The following is a 20736-nucleotide window of genomic DNA, read 5'->3' on the forward strand; positions in this document are numbered from 1 at the left end:
CACCATTACAAACATGTGTCTAGTAGCTGCTAATATATGGAATAGCTTACACTGCACCAAAAAACATCAAGTCCTCTAACCTGATGAGTTGCTGCCCCCTGCTGTAACACTGTATGCATGAAAATCCTGAAATCCTCCCATGGATGTGTGGCAACATGTAGCAGGACAGCATTGTTATTTTGGAAAGTTTGAACATATTAAAGAGATAGTTCAGGTGTTTTGAAGTGGGGTTGTATAAGATACGTATCCATAGTCAGTGTATTAGTTACATTAGATGACAGTCGGCACGCCCCCAGTTTGAAGAAACACACAGAACAGCACAAAGCAAAGCTGCTGTGGACAGAGGCAGCAGCAAAATGTATTTTAGCCACCTAAAAAAAAAATCAATATCTGTTTAAGTGTACACTATTTAGAATATTTTCACCGCTTTGCGATGAGATGTGCTTTCCGACAAAGATGTGCTTTCCGACGGGGGGGGGGGGGAACGCCTTTCTTTTAGGTTGCTAAAATACATTTTGCTGCCATCCCCGTCCTCAGCAGTACATTGCTTTGCTTTGCTTTGCTTTGCTTTGCTTTGCTTTGCGCTGGTACTCTGGCTGTTTCTCCAAACTGGGGGCGTGCCGACCGTCATATACTGTAGGTAATACACTGACTATGGATAAGTACATCATACAACCCCACAACACCCAAACTATCCCTTTAAGTCAGAGGTGACACATGATGATCTAATTGGGTCACCTATAAACATGAATAAGTATTAAATAAATGTAAATTAAAAAAAAAATCAAAACTCTTACAGCTTTTGAGTTAAAAAACACCCTGAAAACATCTGTCATTGATGAACTGAACAGAGTTCAATTTTTTCTTTTTTTAATAAATGTATTGTACAGGACTCTGCTTGTGCTGAATGTGCTGCGACAGCAATCACTTTTCAGTGTGATTACAGCAATCAACCGAGTAAAGATGATATTTAGGATAATGGCGCTCCTGGAGTTGGCACTTCACATTGCCATAGAGATAAAATGCCTTGTAATTTCCTGGCTGGGTTCAGAACACATTGTTCCCTGACAGGACTCTGCTGTTCCCTCTATTATTGTCGTTGTTGTTGTTGTGGACAATTACGATCTTTAATATTACACTCCATATATATTGCAATTTGTCATGTGAGAAAAGAGACAATACAAAAAACATGTTTAATTTATATGTGAAAATTGTTTATTACAAAAGTATGTAATAAAGACAACTGATAAATTAGCAATAAAGTACAAAAATAGTTGTGTACATTAGATTTATTTTTCTTTACATGTATATGATATTACACACAGTGTATTGTTTGAGAGGTCCAGGGTATGTTTTACAGGTATCCCGGTGCTCAGCTGAAAGTGGATACATTTGGCAAAAACTGCTCCAATGAATATAATCTGCATTGGTATGTTAAATTATTGTTTGAGAGAACAAAACAAACACACACTCACACACAGTCATGTTTCCATCACTTTAGAGGACATTACATTGACTTAAATGTATTTCCTGGAGACTTAACCTAACCATAACCACGACTTGCTTAAACCCTTTCCCTAACCTTAACCTAACCTTAAACCAAGTCTCACCCTAAAATGTAATAATATACATTATGGGGACTTGAATTGTGTCCCCAAAAAGGGAAGGCAAGTCCCCATAACGTGACTGTGTAAACAGATTTATGTCCCCACAACATGAGTAATACAAGCACACACACACACACACTTCTGTGCTCTCTCTCACACACATGAACACAAACAGGCACATTCAATCACATCAGTAACTCTTAATAAAAACTTAATTCTGTTAGTACATTCAATAAGTGACGCAACTCCTCAAAATCAGGGTGCTTCACTAATTCTGCCACTCAGCACAAAAGTTAGTGATTTTAGTTAGTTGTTGTTAGATTATTAGTTTATTAGTGGGTTAGTTTGTTAGTTTGTAGAGAGCTAATAAAAGCTCTTTGGTTAGTACCTGTTAATTTAACTTTAGGAGACGTTAGTAGCTTGTTTATAAGGGTTTCTGTTGAGCATGTCACTGACACGGTTACAGACTTATTTCCCATCGCTTAAAAAAAAGCATAAACTCATGGTACTGGAAAATGTTTTAGATAAAAGCTTCAATGTAATGTAACTTAATAAACATCACTAGTACCACAAGGCATGCTTTGATTTAATTAAAGATGAACAAAGAGACGGGAGTAATTTGATTACAGACATCAGGATGTTTCAGTCAGAAAGAACACAGATGTTAGTAAGAGCAACAGGTGGGCCTTTACAGCCTCGCCACTGTTAGTATAAACACCATTAATAAGTTAGTAGTGGAGGTTTGCTTGGCCTATGGTGACAACAAGCCGGGCACTCACCTGCGAGGGTTGACCACACAGCGCACAGGCAGAGACAGAAAGACGGCCTCTGGAGATATGAATTTAGCATGTGAAGTGCGACACAGTGCGGTGATATCCTATAGGGATCCGATCATAATTGGTTTTGTGAGGATTCTTCTAAAGTATGTGGTCAACCCAGTTTGATATCAGCAGCTGTTTGTGCTCCTCTTTTCATCTAGGGGTTAATAACATTTCCCTTCCCAAGTCCTGAAACCCTTCTTGACTTGCTCACTTTAACAGTTTTCCATTGATTTTTTCTTCTTTAATATTTCATCTTGATTTCTAGAAGAAGGATTGCAGGATCATGAGAGAGGAGTGTGTGCGTCGGACTGCGGGCATAAAGCAGAGGGTTAGTCAGTGGGTTAGAGAGAACAAGGCCAGCCATCAGCATTCAGAGGACAGGTTAGTAATCATCCCACTGTTAGCAGACATTAGTATTGTTAGATATTAGTCAGATACTGTTAGTAGAATCCAGACCTGGGTAAAAAAAAAAAGCTATTTGCACATAATTATTAGCATTTGCTGTAATTTGCTGAAGTATCAGATGATGGGGCAGTAGGCATCGGGACGGTTTAATTAGTGCCAGCAGGCATCATTTAGTAAACTACACACCATTAATTTCCAGCGACGTTCTTGTGATTATCTAAATCACAAAAACCCGGCCCCACCTAACTGGTGCTTCAATGAGGTTGTGACAAATGCTAAGAATCATTTGTAAATATATATTTTTTTAATCCTTTGTCTGGTACATCCAGTGTGCTAAAAGAAGAGATTCAGGCATTTCAAATCTGTGCAGCGATGAGAAAACCACTGAAAAGCAGCTAGTAGCTTCAGGCCCATTACAAATGTGTTTTGTCAGACAGACACATGCAAACACACTCACACACACACACACAAATAGAGCACATGCACACAAACACATGCACTCACGCTGACACACACACACACGCCCACACGCTACAGTAAAAATACATATAGTACATTAAAAGTAGTTGGTATCACACCCAGATTAAGAAGTTTCAAGACAAACAAAGAGCATACTGTGTGAATTACACATTGTCACAATGTGAGAAAACTAGTCATTCTCACACACTTAAAGCAGATTTTACAGGCTTAAAATATCAGAGCTTTTCGGTTCTGGATCTGGCATAGATACATGCTAGCTTCAGTGAGAAGTTAACACAGGTTAAAACACCACTCCTAGTGAATTTAAAGAGTCTCATGCGGGGAGAAGTGGCCAAAGTGTTAAACAGACTAACTAAGGTAATGGAGCAAAGAGGTCACTGCACATGGCAGCTGAAGAAAACAAGCGGTGGCTGCAGTATCTGTGTTTGTGATCTGCCAAAAAACAACAACATGAGAGTGGGGGTGGATGAAGCTATATTAGTATTACTCACAGCCCCGGAAAATATGCATAATTTGAGAGAAACAGGGAGGAACGCTGCAGCAAATTATTTAGTCTCAAAACACCACCCATGAAATCTCTTCCTGTTAAATCTGATCGTGCTGACACCGACTACACATTAGTGATAGCTTTTTGAACTCTTCAAAGCCCTTTTCACTGGTACACAAAAGCGTCAGAAGTCGTCTCTCAGTGTGGAAACACTTGGACGTGGATCATCTCCTTCTGCGGGTCCAGGACAGCAGTTAATGGAACCATTCATCGATCACTGCAGGAGAAATGAAACGACGGCTGTCAAAAGAAGAAATACAGAAGTGATTTTCTGATTTTTCTGATTCCTAACACGTTGAACACACTCCTGTTGGCCTCTTTTACATGACATACTGTTAAAAAACATGGTCTAACAAACATGCAAACATTTTCTTTCCAGGATAATCCTGCATAATGTTGAATAACGAATTTGAAAAGCTGATTATGCCAAATCTGATTTGGTTATGGTTTCCACTTTCAGGTTGGTTTATCTCCCCTCTTAACCATAATCCTGGAAAGGGATAGCAGCATAGCGGAAAATATGGCAGCGATTTAACACATCTACCATGTTCTATCTGCTCCACATTTATCTGCACACTCAGCCAGCACAGAGGCTCAACACACACACACACACACACACACACACACACACATCCTGGGCAAAAAGCAAGATAAGAGTCTGTAAAAATTGGCTGTGCAGTTTATATTCATCTAGACCCATATAACAAGTCACAGTGCAGAGTGTAAAGTGAATATGAGGGGGGGAATAAAAGTCACAGCGGTGTAAATCTACTGACAGATCCTGTACCAGTCTGCGAGGCAGCACAGCAGAGGGCGATGGAGTCATGCCGCTCGTGAGGTCCGGCGCGAGCCCACAGGTCTGCTCTTTCATCAGTGTAACTGGAGAGGAACACACAACACAAAGCAGCAGAAAAGTGGGACGCAACCCAACTGTCCTCCAAAGATACCCCAGGGATTACCTGTTCTTTCATTATATTCTTTCTCCTCTTACTTCTTTTTTTTTAATTTAAGACAAATGAGACTGAAGTACACCCACTGCCAAAAGATATAAGTCACAGAATCAGTAATCTAACTGAATAAGTAATGAGATGAGTAATGCTTTTTCTTCATCTGATATATGTGTGCCATTAAAAACTAAGAAATATAATCCAGCCTGTACACATAACCTGTCCTGTTGTTGGTTCCCATTTGGATCCTCCCAGTGTCCTGACTGGTGACACGTCAGTAGCTCTGTATAGATGAATCCAGTAACACCGACCACAAGATCACCTAAAATATAATAAAAGCATACTGAATAAGTGTGTAGAACATTTTAAAGTTGATCATAAATATCTATAAATTGAAGTTACAATAGATGATGCATTTTGCATTCATTTTGGGGGATTGAATGGCCTTATATTTACCTATAAAATGAAAGAAATATACATACAATCAGAACTTTAGACCATATGATTTCAATTTGTTTTACATTTCTGTTACAGAAGCAGTGCAAAAACACAGTAGAGTGGCTGCAGCTCATGCTGTAGATATCTGGAGATGAAAGACCATGTAGGCTGTTTATATATATACTATAGCACTGCCTACAGCAACATATTATCCAACATTAAATAAATCCTTATTGTAATCTGGCATGTATGTAGATGAATCCAGTAACACCGACCACAAGATCACCTAAAATATAATAAAAGCATACTGAATAAGTGTGTGGAACATTTTACAGTTGATCATAAATATCTATAAATTGAAGTTACAATAGATGATGCATTTTGCATTAGTTTTGGGGGATTGAATGTCCCACTTTGCCTTATATTTACCTATAAAATGAAAGATATGTACATACAATCAGAACTTTAGACCATATGACCTAAATTTGTTGTACATTTCTGTTTCAGAAAAAATACAGTAGAGTGGCTGCAGCTCATGCTGTAGATATCTGGAAATTAAAGACTATGTAGGCTGTTTGAATATATTATAGCACTGCCTACAGCAACATATTATCCCAGATTGAATAAACCCTCATTGTAATCTGGCATGTGTCCCCCAGAAATAGCTTTTTTCTAGGCTATAAATAAGCACATTTTCATATTCATAAAACCTTGCAAGGGTGCCAGGTTGAGAAAAGACAGACTAGGCCATCCCTCCTCTGCAGGGAATTAAATGAGCCATCTAATTCAGCAACAGATAAATCTAAATTAACTAGTTTGATTAGCACAATAAAAACGTTGAATTGCAAAAAGAGGCACAAAATAATAAGGTATATAAGGTCTTTTTTTCCTACCAGTGATCTCCAGGTTCCATCATGCACCTGTCCTGCAGCATCAAACGGTGCGAAAAGATCACTTCTTCTTCCTCTTCTTCTTCTTCTTCTTCTTCCATGCTGAGGGCAAAGCTGCAGATATACACGCCGTGTGTGTGCAGTGATGAGCCCGCAGTAAAAAGGCTGGTCGCCCTCTGGACCTGCACGCTGCGCACTAACAGGAGACCGTCGTCTACATGGCTGCCGAGCCGGAGACAAGCAGATGTGGGAGTGCCAACAACAGCTGCGCACTGACGTGGAGACCAGTCCAGGGAATAAAACAGGATAAAGTGGAGACGGAAGCCCCGGGACAAAGGAAATGGATGGGAGGTATTAAAAGAGAACAGAGACGTCTTTGACTAAAAGGGGGACTGCACAGACCTGAATTAATCAGTGGTCTCGGTCTCCAGCTGCTGCCACAGGTTTATGGTCTTTTGTATGCGCGCCCTTCATCCACCATCTGTGTTTCCTGGGCAACCGAGGACTGCCTGCAGGCATCACCAGCTACACAGCAAACCACCTCAAACCAAAAAGACACTACAGTATTCAATATCATTTCACTTAAAGAGACACAGCCTACATACTGTAACATAACTAATGGTTTATGTTAAACTTAATTGTCAATTTATTTTTTTCCACAAGCACAACACATTTTATTATCTTTTTTCTGCTTCTCATAAAAATTTAATAGCACAAAAATACACAATAACATTTTCAATATGCAGCTGTGCAATGATGATGAATTTAAAATTACATTAATATCAGTGATAACAGCTTATCTGAAAGCGTATCTAATGGTTGAATTATTTAATTTTGAGAGTTTCATGCTGCTTGTTCATATTGTAGGCTAATGTATACTCTTTAAAGGGACTGTTTGTAAGAATCAGAAATTGGTTGTTAACAGCGGCACCTGTGGCCGTTAAGTCAATGAAAGTCAGCGTCAGGCTCGCACTTGTGCTCGCTCTACATAGACACACGTCAGCTAAAACCACAATTTCACTCTATATTTCACCTGCTTGGCAGTAATATTAGCTGATTAGACGAAGGTCTCTCCATGAATCACTGCTGATCCTAGTGTTGGCTTTTCCTGCTTCAGCCTCCCGACCGCGGCCGGAGGAAACAGGGAAGACACCGGCACCCGGTCAGAGACGATAACGTAACTCGTTGCGGAGCCCCGTCACTTCACAAGACACGGAAAACCTCTGTTGGTCTGGAGGAGCTGCAGCATTTATTTCTGCACAAACGTCCACTAGATCACTAGATATTCTCAGAGCTACGAAGTCTTCTGCAGTGTGTAGTGTGCGCGCATGCACGTGAGGTGGAGCGAGCTGAGTGAAGGCAAGCAGGCAGGCAGAGGAGCAGAGTGCAGCAGAGACTCCGGCCCTGCAGACCAAAGCTACGGTCTCCCCCGCATCCTCCGACCGCAGCCAACACTGTTTAGCAAGACGGGCTTTGCTAGATATAACTTTGCGGTTTTGGTGTTTCCGTGTAGTTTGTGTTGGAGTCTGAGTCTGAACAGCGTAGCCACACGCGAGCGCACATGGGACACCGACCCGGATTGATTTATACGTGTGAGATGTTACAAACAGTCTCTTTAAATATGTTTAATTTTTAAATTTGTTTTTCATTTCATTGTTTAAATATAAATGTTACTATACCCTGGCTATATATATAATTGGCTACTAAGATTTTTTTTGTTTCTTAAAGGTCCCATATCGTGCTCATTTTCAGGTTCATATTTGTATCTTGGGTTTCTACTAGAACATGTTTACATACTTTAATGTTTAAAAAAAACTTTATTTTCCTAATGCTGTCTGCTTGAATATACCTGTATTTACCCTCTTGTCTGAAACACTCCGTTTTAGTAAAGTTCAATGGAATTGCAACAGAATTGCATTGCTAGGCAACAGCTTGGGTCCATGTTTACTTCCTGTAAGCTGATGTCATTCACATACACTGCAACGTGAAATTTAGAATGTTTACATTTAAAACTTTGAAATGGTCTAAATATTGTATATTTGTGACCTCACAAATGGACAGAAATCCTGACGGCTTGTTTCAAAAGCTCAGTTTCTGAATACTGGCTGTGTGTATTTCTCCGTGGATTAAGCGTTTCAATACTTTCACAGTATTTACATAGAACGTAAACCTGCTTTATAATATAAAAGCCATGAAAATGTCACTTTTTATAATATGGGACCTTTAATAAATTTCTTTCATAAGTGAGAAACTGAAAGAAACAGTTATTATGTGTACCTCATGACAAACCCCATCCAGCAGGAGGCGACAGCGTGTGCGCTCACACAGATTTGTCCTTCCTGGTTTTGCCGTACAATTAACCTGTCTAGCAGTTAAACAAGCCAAACACCCAACTGGACAATGCACGCACTGTAATAAACCGGAAACTTATTTTATGTTTGTTTTGTTTAATTTCTGTTGTCCTTTTATGTTTGTCACAGCTCTTTTTTTATGTTTTCGCTATGCTTCTTTTGTATGTAAATGTTTTTAATGTTTTCTGCTGTTACTATGTATACTGTAATTTTGAAATTAAAAAAAATAAATAAACCGGACACTGTCAAACATGTTCTTATAGAGTGCAACAAATATGACGAAGAAAGAAGGGAATTGATACCAGGAGTAAATTAAGGAAATATTACAATGGGGAATCTGAAAGAAACAAGAAAGTACACAATCTTCTAATTAATTACTTAAGGGCAACAGGAATAATGGAGAGAATTTTATTATCATTATTATTATTTTTATTATTATTATTAATAATTATAATTTTATTGTTTGTTTGTTTTTTGTTTTTTTGGGGGGGGGTATTTATTTTTTATTTATTTATTTATTTTCTGCCAATCTACTGCTCCACACTCCAGTCCAGTAGGTGGCAGTAATGCATATACTATAAGCTGTTTTGCCGACCGCCAATAAACACCAAAGAAGAAGAAGGAAGAAGGAGAAGTAGTAGTAGTAGTAGTAAACAAGCCAAACCAGCTAAACCGAGCTGTTTGCAACATTTTGTGCAAGACATCTTAGTTGCAGCGTGCATGCATCAGTCGGGTCTTGCAGGTCTGTCCGGCCTGTGCAGAGTCACCGACCATCTCTACCTCAGTAATCTCACAGCAGCTAATGACTCCTCTCAGGTGACTCGGTGCCAGATCACCTGCATCGTGAACGTCTCTGAAACCAAGATCCGCCGCGGCCCTCCTCTTCCCGGGGTGGAGTACATCCACATCCCGCTGCCGGACTCTGCGGTGTCTCCTCTCAGCGAGCACTTTGACTCGGTGGCGGATAAGATCCAGCTCACTGCGGAGCGCGGTGGCCGGACATTGGTGCACTGCATCGCCGGAGTGAGCCGCTCCAGCTCGCTGTGCATGGCTTACCTGATGAAGCACCGTGGGGTGGGTCTCCTGGAGGCCCACGACTGGGTGAGGAGCTGTCGACCCATAGTGAGGCCCAATAACGGCTTCTGGAAACAGCTCATCCGCTATGAGATGGAGCTGCGCGGGTGCACTTCAGTCCGCATGGTCTGCTCCTCCATGGGAGAGCTGCCAGACATCTATGAGCAGGAGGCCACAAATATGATGCCACTGTGAAGAAGAAGAAGAAGTCACTGCACTGATTTGTACTTTGTGTTGGGGTTTGTTCATATATAATTCATAGCCTTTTATATTTATACAATATTTTATTCCTAAAAATGTTTTTTTTTTATGGCTGTTAATATTTTCTGGTTTATGGAGCAATAAAAGAGATATACAACATTTCCTCTGTAAAAAACCTTTGACTTTATCCAATGTTCACATTTCTCCTCTGGACATTTATAGCACATATTTAATAAGATTTTGCCTCATTTCCATATTTAAACATAACATTTAAGAAAAACATGTTATACAAAAAATAATTGTCTTAAAGGTCCCATATCGTGCTCATTTTCATGTTCATATTTGTATTTTGTGTTTCTACTAGAACATGTTTACATGCTGTAATATTAAAAAAAAACTTTATTTTCCTCATACTGTCTGCCTGAATATGCCTGTATTCACCCTCTGTCTAAAAACGCTCCGTTTTAGTGCATTATTTTTTATTTATTTATTTTTTAAACAATGTTTATTTCTGAATTTTGTTAATACAACTCTGACAATGCATTGCACAAACATGTTTGGACTGATAGATATCCCACCCACCCCCCACCCATGACAATACCCAGAGGGTACAAAAATAAATATAAATAAATAGATAAATAAATAAAATAAAATAAATAAACATAAATCATGATAAATTGTTAGAGGTCTAGGACAGTACACCCTATCATCTAGGGCACTGATATGCATAAAACAAGCACAGGAGTTAAGCAGAAGAGTTGAACACAAAGACAAATCAGGGGTCCGTCTCATGTTTCGTTTGAAATATTCCTGGTCAAATGTATACACACATAACGGCTTGTTTCAAATGCAGAGTTTCTGAATACGGGCTGTGTGTATTTCCCTGTGGGTTGAGTGTTTTGATACTTTCACAGTATTTATATAGGACTTAAGCCTGCTTTATAATAAAAAAACATGAAAATCTCCCTTTTTTATAATATGGGACCTCTAACAACGAAAGAATGTATGGACATTAATTCACTGTATTATTGTTTGTCGCATACCTGCATGTAAAGAAACATAAAGGCTTAATGTACTTCCTCATTAGTTATTATGGGCTCCACTACATTTTAAAGGTAAACGTTGTACTCTTTACACCACTACAATCATCTGACAGCTATAATTACTAGTTTTAGATATATTTCAGCCTACATTAAAGGAAAAGGAAAAAACATGTACTTATGAAATACAATGCATCCCAAACTCTTAGCTTTTGGCCCCTTATAAAAAAATCTGTGTAGTTGCTGGGACCCATAGACAATATACAGTCTGCGTTGGGGCCCCATTTCAGTCAGATTTGAGTTGTTAGTTCCACTCAATATTTCTCATGTGTTTTCAGAGTTACACTCTCTAATATTTCACAAAAAGAAAGCACAGAGAAGTTAAAAAAAATTAGTTGATTCTTCTTTCCTGCATTAATCATCTTATAGCCCCCCTTTATCTTGACCCTTTTGGAGGGGTCCTGACCCCTATAGGACCCACTGGACTAAACTACCCAACTGTATCTAAAGTAGATATACTAGCTCCACCTGGACAGTCAACAACAGTAAAATGCTACTTGAGAGTTGTTGCATGAACTATAATAGTATTAGGTTAACTATTCTATAAATATATTTATTTCATATAAAAGTTGTTTTTCTGCATAACGAGTGCTTTTACTTTTAATATTTGTGGTATCTTTTGCTGATAATACTTTGAAAGTATTTTTGTAAGTACATACTTTGTAAGTATGTAACATGTAACTTTGTATTTGTAATTATACCCCCGCGACAATGTAGTCGGGGGTATATAGCGCTCTGCGTGTCCGTCCGTTCTCGTGTCACACTTTCGTTTCCGGAGCAGAACTCGGAAACTATTTAACTTAGGAACTTCAAATTTGGTATGATGGTTGACAGTGTGGTCAAGTTGTGCCTTTTTGGGGTTAGAAGTCCAGGGTGCCTAACATTTTTGAAATTTTGGCCAACAGTGAAGGCAGTCAAGGAATCCAACTCATTTGAGGCTAGAAAGTACAAAAAGCTTTTATTTTAGAATCAATACTCATCTCAATCAGCAGACACACGTGTGCAATGAAACACTTGACAGCAGGATGTGTTTTTTTTATGGGCAGCCATTCCAAACAGACAAATAAATACGTACTTAGTTATTTAGCTATATGTTCATTAAACATCTTGAAAACATGCTAATTTCATGCTAATTGTCAGACTGTATGAAAGAATGACTCGTTATGTTTTCTAACTAATTCTGGTGCTTACTTCACTCCTGAAAAGAGCAAATAAATGTTGTGTTTTCTTTGCCGATTCAACAATAAAAAATATATGTATTTTGGGACATTGATTCTTCCAAGAAACATTACATTTTTTTTTGTTGTTTTTACAGAAAGGGATTCCATATATTATGACCACCGGCCAGTACAAATATAGTGTTAATTTAGGAAACAGGCACAATACAACAATGATACATTGAATCCCAGTAAAACGGTTCACAATTTGGCACATTGGTCTGTCATCTCTGAACACAAACACACACACACACACATCTACTGTAGAAGAAAGATTAATCTAATGTATTAGTGGTCAACCTATCCCCAGAGTCATACTTCCTGCTCAACAGTCAAAGCAATGTAGCTCTTTACCTACTTCCTCTTACAAAGCCGCTCTTAGATTTTCAGATTTGAGTTTCAATCCAAAACAACAAGTGGTGCAAGTAGTAGATATTTATCCAAAAGAGGAAGTCACAAAGGTGTTCGGCAGCCATGCAAAAACCAGACTGGCAGCTTAGATAAACAACATTTCAACAACAGCAGTCACACCTCACAGATTGTTTTATTTAGTCTGGATAAATTAAAGGTCGTTTATGTGTACCCAACACCCTGACAGCAGTTAAAACATCAGTCAGATGATGATCTTCCCATCTAACTCTGAGCAAGAAAGCAAATCAGCACATTTTCCAGAACTATAACTTCAAGCACAGACTTTATATGTTTAATTCTCAGCCTTTAGGCAGTTAAAGTGGGTGAGCACTGTGCTAGCGTCTCATTTGGAAAATAAAGGTCGCTACATTCATCTGGCCGACACCATGTGGTTATGAACACGAGCAGAAATCCCATTGCGATGCTTCAGTACATCTAAACTCTTGATACACTTTTTAATCTAATAGACATTTAAAACACAGCCTCAGAGAACCTGTACACAGTATTTCACAAAGATTCAGATGGCTTATTTAAGTGTACTTTACAAACACTTCTATAATCCAAACAGCTAATATTTTCATCTGCTACCGAAATATATCCTGAGTCCGGACCTTAGTCAGGTCAAATTCCGAGATTGCCTTAAAAGTGGAATAACGACACAAGTGCAAAAACAGCATGCTTATTTTACCTTCACTGCATTTCACTAATTCCCTCAATAAGGCAACAGTGTCATCTGCATAGTCATACGATAAGCATCTAAAAGGTATAAAATAGAAGAATGTCCATTTAACACAGGGTGAAACCAATGCAGAGTGCACCAGGAAAAATATCTTAACGTCAGTATCCGTTCACTCTCTTCTCACCCGACCCCCAGTGTATTCAGCTACTCGAGACAATGGCTTCAAGAGACTTACATCTGAAAGAAAATGGAGAGAATTAAAAACAAACAAAATATTTAATGATACTGTGTTTTAAAAAGGGGGGAATGTATTTCTCTATATCAAGAACTTACTTGCTGTTCCAGCTTCTGGTATTCTGTAGATTTAGGTCGACGTGTGGATCTGGATTTCTTTCCTTCCAAAAGGAAGGCAATTATCTGGGGGTAAAGGAGAAACAGATATTAAGTTTTCATCTGACGTGGCCTGTTGTATGAAGTCTGATCCACAACAAAAATATGGATATGATTAAACTAGAGACATCGCAGAGGATTAATCTCTCTCTCTCTCTCTAACAAAAGAAATAAAATGTCAAATTATTCCTTTTAAGTTTGTTCCTCTCAGTTGTCATGTGCTTGTTTGGGCCCAGAGATGTATCTGCAAGTCACAAGGTGACCTCATGTACCATGTACTCAGTCGTTTTTTTATGCTTTTTTCATGCTGAATGACTTATTTCCAAGAAACTTATGGGCACATCTCTGGTAAACACAAGATTTAAAGTGGAGGTTTTGTGTGATTGTTTGTGGAGAAACTCAGTTTCACAGATCTGTCGATTAAATCAACAAATTGATTAGTTGGCAAAATCATGTGAGTGTTGTCGACTAAGAGTTTCTTTGGTCAAGGTCAGCCCTAATCGGTGCATGACATACTGTATTTCTGCACTGTGTTAGTCCGAACTAAATGTACCGTTAACTAGACCAGCGAATATTCACCTGAGTTAAACTTATGGTCCAGTTATTTCATTGCATATAGTGGAGACCTGACCGAATATAGAGCAAATGTATGCAACCGCAATTACTGGGTTTCAAAAAATTCCATTATCGCCTTCATTTGTTGCAACAAGAACCCACGCTGGAACATTTGCAACTCAAATCTGGGTCAGTGGAAACACAGGAAACATGCTTCAAAGAGATTTGAGTGAGAGTTAAAGGCCAAGTACCTTGCGCTTGTTGTGGTAAGCGATGTAAAGCACTGCTACCAGCACAGCTGTAGAGACAAGGTAGGCAAAGAAATGACTGCTTTCTGCCCCATCCTTCATACCAGATGGGTCATACAATGTTTTCTCTTCGGTTTCTTTATTGTTGGTATCCTCTCCTTCTGGGTTGCCCTTATTGTGGCCCTCTCCTTCTGGGTTGCCGTTATTGTTGCCCTCTACTTCTGGTTTGGCCACACTGGGGTTCTCTACTTGTGTTTTTTCCCCACTGCCTTTGTTTCCTTCTGCCTTGTTGTTGGTGTCCTTTTCTTCTTTCTTCTCTGACTCTTTAGTTGTTACAGTTTTAACTGTAGTCTTGGGTTTTTCTTTTGAAGCGATAGTCGCTGTTTTTGCAGGCTCATTATTGATTTTGTCATTCTTCTTCTCTGTTTCAGGGGGATTTTGCTGCCCTTGATTATTCACTTCTGTATTTTTGTTGCCGTTTTCATCCCCATTCTCCGCTTCCTGACTTCTTATCTTTGTCTCTTGGTTAATTTCTCCAAGTTTTTGTTTGCTCGTTGTGGTCTGAACTGGTACTTTGGTACTTGGCTGTACTGTAGACTGTGCATCAGTTGTCCCCACTTCTGCATCATTTGCTGGAGTGCCAACAACACCTTCTTGATTTTCGTCATCATCGTTTGCTCCATTAGCTCCTTTTTGGGCCTTCACAACTGCACTGGATCCTGGTAATGGATCGCCATCGCCAACTGGTGCCAGTTTGCTCGGCTCATTGGCTGGAGATTTTTCAGCTGGAGCCCCTGTAAATAAAAACAAAAATAAAATATAATTAGAGTTTTTACCAGCTGAAGACAGGGCACGGGGACAATAACAGAACAATTAAGAGAATATAATGGCATGAATGCTGTCGTTGTGAATGTTTGAATTCTGCATTGATGACCTAGTCACATCTGCTTGCCTTTCCCTATTACGTTTCCATCTTTGTTTCCTCTGCAAACTTTTGAATATTAATTTCCTCTACTTGTCTGTTCTGTCCCACATGGTTAGTAATGTCCTCTGTCTTTTTCTTGTCAGCTTCCCCCGCTTGATTAAATAAGCCAAAGAACATTTCATTAGATGATTCGATTATATGATGTAAAGAGCATAAAATAAAGGCCAGAACATTTAGGTAGAGGAAGCCGCCTCCGCGCACTGGAAAACCACTTGGAAATATGAGAACTAGTTTGGTGTACAGGCTGAACAAGAACAAATGACAATACAAGTCATTATCATTTCTAGGGGGGATTTTTTTCATTTCAGAGGTTATTCCTCAAACTATAGAGTGATACACATTATTTTGAAATCTTGAGTCACAAAGAGATTTTATTTTGACAAAAACTTGCTTTTCTAATTTCATAAAATGTCTGTGGATAAGGGATATTAGTGCTGATTATAATACAGAAAGGGAGCCATCAAAAAATGTCAACCAATTGTACAGGTGTCAGAGTATGTCCCAGGTCTAACCATGTGACATATTGTGTCTCATACATAAGATTCATACACCTACAAGGCTGGATTAAATACCAGACAGAGCAGGGAACTGCCCCTGTGGGCCCCAGACGTCCCAGGGTTTCTGCATGTCATTTGGTCATGGTAATTTCATATTTGAAAATTTGTTTGGAAAAGGACAATATCAACCAAGTGTTCCTGGAACTGTCTGTATCAGTCCCGCCCCCACACGCTCTATATGAATGTGTGTGTGCACACTGAGCTGAGATGTTGTGTCCTGCCGAGAGTGGGGAGTCATCTTCAAGGTTTTTTTCAGGGACATCCTCATTAGACTGGCTACTTTTCATTACTTTACATTTTCCATATACAGTATACGCCACTTATGGGCTTAAAATGAATAAACAAATGAATGAATTATCTTTATTTACATTGCACTTTTTACAACAGAGCCATCTCTAAGATGCATTGCAATGCAAACACATATATAAAACAGGCACTGTTGTTCAAGTAAGGCTTGATTAATTTCGTTGAATAAGAGTGCATGTATGTTTCTATAAAACAATACATTAACCATCATTGTGGCATGTCTTGATAAACCTTACAGTGAAGGTGTCAATAATTAAATAAATAAATAAATAAGGTCTGATGATTCTTAATTACAAGAATTCTGATCAGTCAGGCGTGGTTTTGAATATGAATAGCTATTTACAGACTATGTGGGCTAAAACGCACAAGGAGCCTAATTCTCCTTTACAGTTATTCACTACATGTTTACAAATAGGCAGGTCATTATGCAATAATTAAGATCAGTGTATATGATGCTATAGTGGCATTAGAATATGTCAACATTTTGGGCTTTTATGGCCAAATTCTTTCTCCTTGTGGAAAACCCTGCATGTGCCCCTTTTTTTTTTTTTTTTTACTTTGAGCACTTTACCCTCTGGAGGTCTCCGCACTGCCCAAAGTTGTGTTTACTCAAATTGTCACAAAGTAAATAACACATAAAAAATAGAAGGTAGAATTTCCAGATAATTTTCTTATAATTTTTTTTAATTATTATTTCAATCATTACTTTGAATGAACTTTATATTTTTATATTTTCATTGACTCATTATTATTATTATTATAATAATTATTATTTTTATTATTTAGTTAAAGTACATTTGATACAAGGATAGGTTTATTATCAATAATATATCACTACCACATTTTCTTTCTGTAATTATTAATTTTCTTATGTTATTTTATTTTATTTTTTTCTGGTTTCAATATTTGTTTTAAAAACAAAAAGAAACGTTGGAATTGAATTTGTAAAATAAGCCTTTTGCTAATAAAAAGTAAATCTTTAAAAAAAAAAATTTAAATTAAAAAAAAAAAAGTGTCCGGATAAGAGTGATGAATTTTATATTTTTGTAGATTCATTGACTCATTATTATTATAATAATTATTATTTTTATTATTATTAATGTAGTTAAAGTACATGTGATACAAGGATAGGTTCATTATCAATAATATATCACTACCACAATTTTGTTCTATAAATATTAATTTCTTATATTATTTTATTTATTTCTGGTTTCAATATTTGTTTTAAAGACATAAAGGAAAGATACACGTTGGAATTGAATTGTAAAATAAGCCTTTTGCTCATAAAAATAAATCTTTAATAATAATTAAAACATGAACACATAAAAAATAGAAGGTATAATTTCTGTATAATTTTCTTAGAATTTTTTTATTTTCATTGACTCATTATTATTATTATTATTATTATTATAATAATTAATATTTGTATTAATGTAGTTAAAGTACATTTGATACAAGGATAGGTTCATTATCAATAATATATCACTACCACATTTTTGTTCTATAATTATTAATTTCTTATATTATTTTATTTATTTCTGGTTTCAATATTTGTTTTAATTCATAAAGGAAAGGTTAATACACGTTGGAATTGAATTGTAAAATAAGCCTTTTGCTAATAAAAATAAATCTTTAATAATAATTAAAACATTAACACATAAAAAATAGAAGGTATAATTTCTGGATAATTTTCTTATAATTTTTTTATTTTCATTGACTCATTAGTATTATTATTATTATTATTATAATAATTAATATTTGTATTAATGTAGTTAAAGTACATTTGATACAAGGATAGGTTCATTATCAATAATATATCACTACCACATTTTTGTTCTATAATTATTAATTTCTTATATTATTTTATTTATTTCTGGTTTCAATATTTGTTTTAATTCATAAAGGAAAGGTTAATACACGTTGGAATTGAATTGTAAAATAAGCCTTTTGCTAATAAAAATAAATCTTTAATAATAATTAAAACATTAACACATAAAAAAATAGAAGGTATAATTTCTGGATAATTTTCTTATAATTTTTTTATTTTCATTGACTCATTATTATTATTATTATTATTATTATTATAATAATTAATATTTGTATTAATGTAGTTAAAGTACATTTGATACAAGGATAGGTTCATTATCAATAATATATCATTACCACCTTTTTTATAATTATTAATTTCTTATGTTATTATATTTTTTTCTGGTTTCAATATTTGTTTTAAAAACCAAAAGAAACGTTGGAATTGAATTGTAAAATACGTTTTTTGCTAATAAAAAGAAATCTTTAATAATAATTTAAAAAAAAAAAAAAAAACCAGTATAAGAGTGCTGTTTGTCTGGGTGTGTAATTGTGTAATTAAGCTTTTGTGTGCACACTGGGAACGTGTCCATAAACCGGTAGATGTGGATGTGGATGGGGGTGTGGCGTCTGAAAAGCACACATAGATCAGACTGTGTCTCTGACACAACAGCCAGGACAAGGATCATGTGTTTCTGGCTTATTTCCATTTATTGAACTAATTAAAGTGTCAAACGCACTGATGTCATTCAACCTAACATTGATGACACTGTGTTGTGATTAGCTCATACTGTCTCAGTCGACAGCGACAACTAGCTTAATGGGATTAAGATATTATAAATAGCAAAATGACACATTAAAGTCCACTCACCTCTGACCAAGCAGAAACACAGAAGCACCGAGAGTACCAGGAAAGACGTCCTCATTGTGTCCACGCTACACTTACAATATACAAACTAAATCTACTGTATAATCTGTAGTCTGTCCTCCGGTGAGCTCACGACACAATCCGCGTTGACTAACGCAGGTCGACAGGTTGGACGTTTTGGATTTAAGACCTCTGTTCCTGCTTCCGTGTACAAACAAACCTGCTCTTCTTCTGCAGAGGCAAACACAGCGGGGAGGTGCTCTCCACTGCCACCTAGAGGAGGAGTGAGGGTATTACACGGCGCTGTTTAAAGGACCCATATTATAAAAAAAGTGAGATTTTTTTTTTATTATTATAAAGCAGGCTTAAGTCCTATATAAATACTGTGAAAGTATCGAAACACTCAATCCACAGGGAAATACACACAGCCCGTATTCGGAAACGCTGCATTTGAAACAAGCTGTCAGGATTTCTGCCCATTCGTGATGTCACAAATATACAACATTTAGACCCTTTACGCAGTTTTTAAACGTAAACATTCTAAATGTGGCCCAGTTTATTCCTGGTTGCAGTGTATGTTAAAGTTATCAGCTGACAGGAAATACACATGGACCCAAGCTGTTGCCTAGCAACGCAATTCTGATGCAATTCCGTCAAAATGTGCTAAAACAGAGCGTTTCAGACGGAGGGTAAATACAGGCATATTCAGGCTGACAGTATGAGGAAAATAAAGGTTTTTTTGAACATTACAGCATGTAAACATGTTCTAGTAGAAACTCAAAACAAGAGTATGAACCTGAAAATGAGCATGATATGGGGGTCTTTAACATGGCAGTCATGTATGCAGGTTCAGGAGTACGACGGAGTATTAGGGCCACATTGAGGGGGGAAAAAATAGGAGATTTTGAGAAAAAAGTCATTATATTACGAGAAAAAAAAGTTGTAATTTAATGCCAATAAAGTCATACTATTTCAAGCTCTATTAACCCCTTGTAAAATTACTACTTTATAATATCATGAATTTATTCTCATAATAGTAAGACTTTTTTATCTTAAACGTATGACTTTATTCTCATATTACGACTTTTTTCTCGTAAACTTGTGATTTTATTCTCATAATATTCTGACTTTTTTTCTCGTAAACTTATGACGTTATTCTCGTAATATTATGAATTTATGCTCAAAATCTCAGATTTCTTTATTTTTTTCCTTAATGTGGCCCTAATACTCCGTTGTACAGGAGGGCTAGGTTATAATTGAATGAAGAAATTTACTAAAAAGTTTGCCATAATCTTCGATGCTATTCCTTCTGGTGTGCCTAGATGCTATTCTGGGGCTATATATCAGCTTCAAGACAGAAATGGAACTAAATATTAAGACAATATCTTCTGCAAAAAACAAAAAGGCTAGTAAAACGTTTGTGCTCTCATTTTAATGTTTTTACTTAAGTTACTATTATTCATTTATTTATATAAACAACTGGCATGTTTTGTGTTTTATGCTACTGTTTTTATTTATTAGTTTTATTTTATGTCTGTTTGTTTTTATTTATCCCTTTATTACCTATGTGTTGATTTAATTGCATTGTTGTATTTTGTATTGTATTGTATTGTATTGTATTGTATTGTATTATTTACAAATCTAAAATAAAGTCTATTGAAAAAAAAATAATAATAATTGAATGAAGAAAGAATGAAGCTTCTTCGTGCTTCATTCTCTTCAAACTTCATTCTCAATAGTTACCATGTTGCCCCTCCCGCCTTACACAACACACAGGGACTATCACCTTTCTTTGCTGGCATTCATGCAGGCTATCTGTTTGCTTGCTAAAGGCAGGACTATCCATCACACCT

At 36.9% G+C, this 20736-nt stretch overlaps 2 protein-coding genes and 1 long non-coding RNA gene across 4 annotated transcripts; 1 reads left to right on the forward strand and 2 right to left on the reverse strand.

The window, feature by feature from the left end:
- Nucleotides 1-1192: 1192 nt before the first annotated feature.
- Nucleotides 1193-6677, reverse strand: LOC119493511. Its single transcript, XR_005207976.1, has 3 exons — nucleotides 6139-6677; nucleotides 4648-5129; nucleotides 1193-4077 (listed from the first exon to the last, which is right to left on the reverse strand). It is a non-coding gene; the product is annotated as an uncharacterized LOC119493511 (long non-coding RNA).
- A 2366-nt stretch (nucleotides 6678-9043) lies between these two features.
- On the forward strand, nucleotides 9044-9936 carry zgc:153044 (uncharacterized protein LOC751678 homolog). Its single transcript, XM_037776697.1, has one exon. The coding sequence runs from the start codon at nucleotides 9207-9209 to the stop codon at nucleotides 9753-9755; it is 549 nt and encodes a 182-aa protein (XP_037632625.1). The 5' UTR covers nucleotides 9044-9206; the 3' UTR covers nucleotides 9756-9936.
- A 3011-nt stretch (nucleotides 9937-12947) lies between these two features.
- On the reverse strand, nucleotides 12948-19227 carry tgoln2 (trans-golgi network protein 2). 2 transcript variants are annotated; one of them, XM_037778513.1, is made up of 5 exons: nucleotides 18887-19227; nucleotides 14904-15155; nucleotides 14365-14864; nucleotides 13502-13585; nucleotides 12948-13405 (listed from the first exon to the last, which is right to left on the reverse strand). In XM_037778513.1, the coding sequence occupies exons 1-5, from the start codon at nucleotides 18939-18941 to the stop codon at nucleotides 13400-13402; spliced, it is 897 nt and encodes a 298-aa protein (XP_037634441.1). In that variant the 5' UTR covers nucleotides 18942-19227; the 3' UTR covers nucleotides 12948-13399. The 2 variants fall into 2 exon arrangements, with proteins under 2 accessions (XP_037634441.1, XP_037634440.1); XM_037778512.1 differs by having other exon boundaries at nucleotides 14365-15155; nucleotides 18887-19225.
- Nucleotides 19228-20736: the final 1509 nt, after the last annotated feature.

This window comes from Sebastes umbrosus, chromosome 8 (genome assembly GCF_015220745.1).
Source record: "Sebastes umbrosus isolate fSebUmb1 chromosome 8, fSebUmb1.pri, whole genome shotgun sequence".
In the NCBI taxonomy this organism is placed as follows: Eukaryota; Metazoa; Chordata; class Actinopteri; order Perciformes; family Sebastidae; genus Sebastes; species Sebastes umbrosus.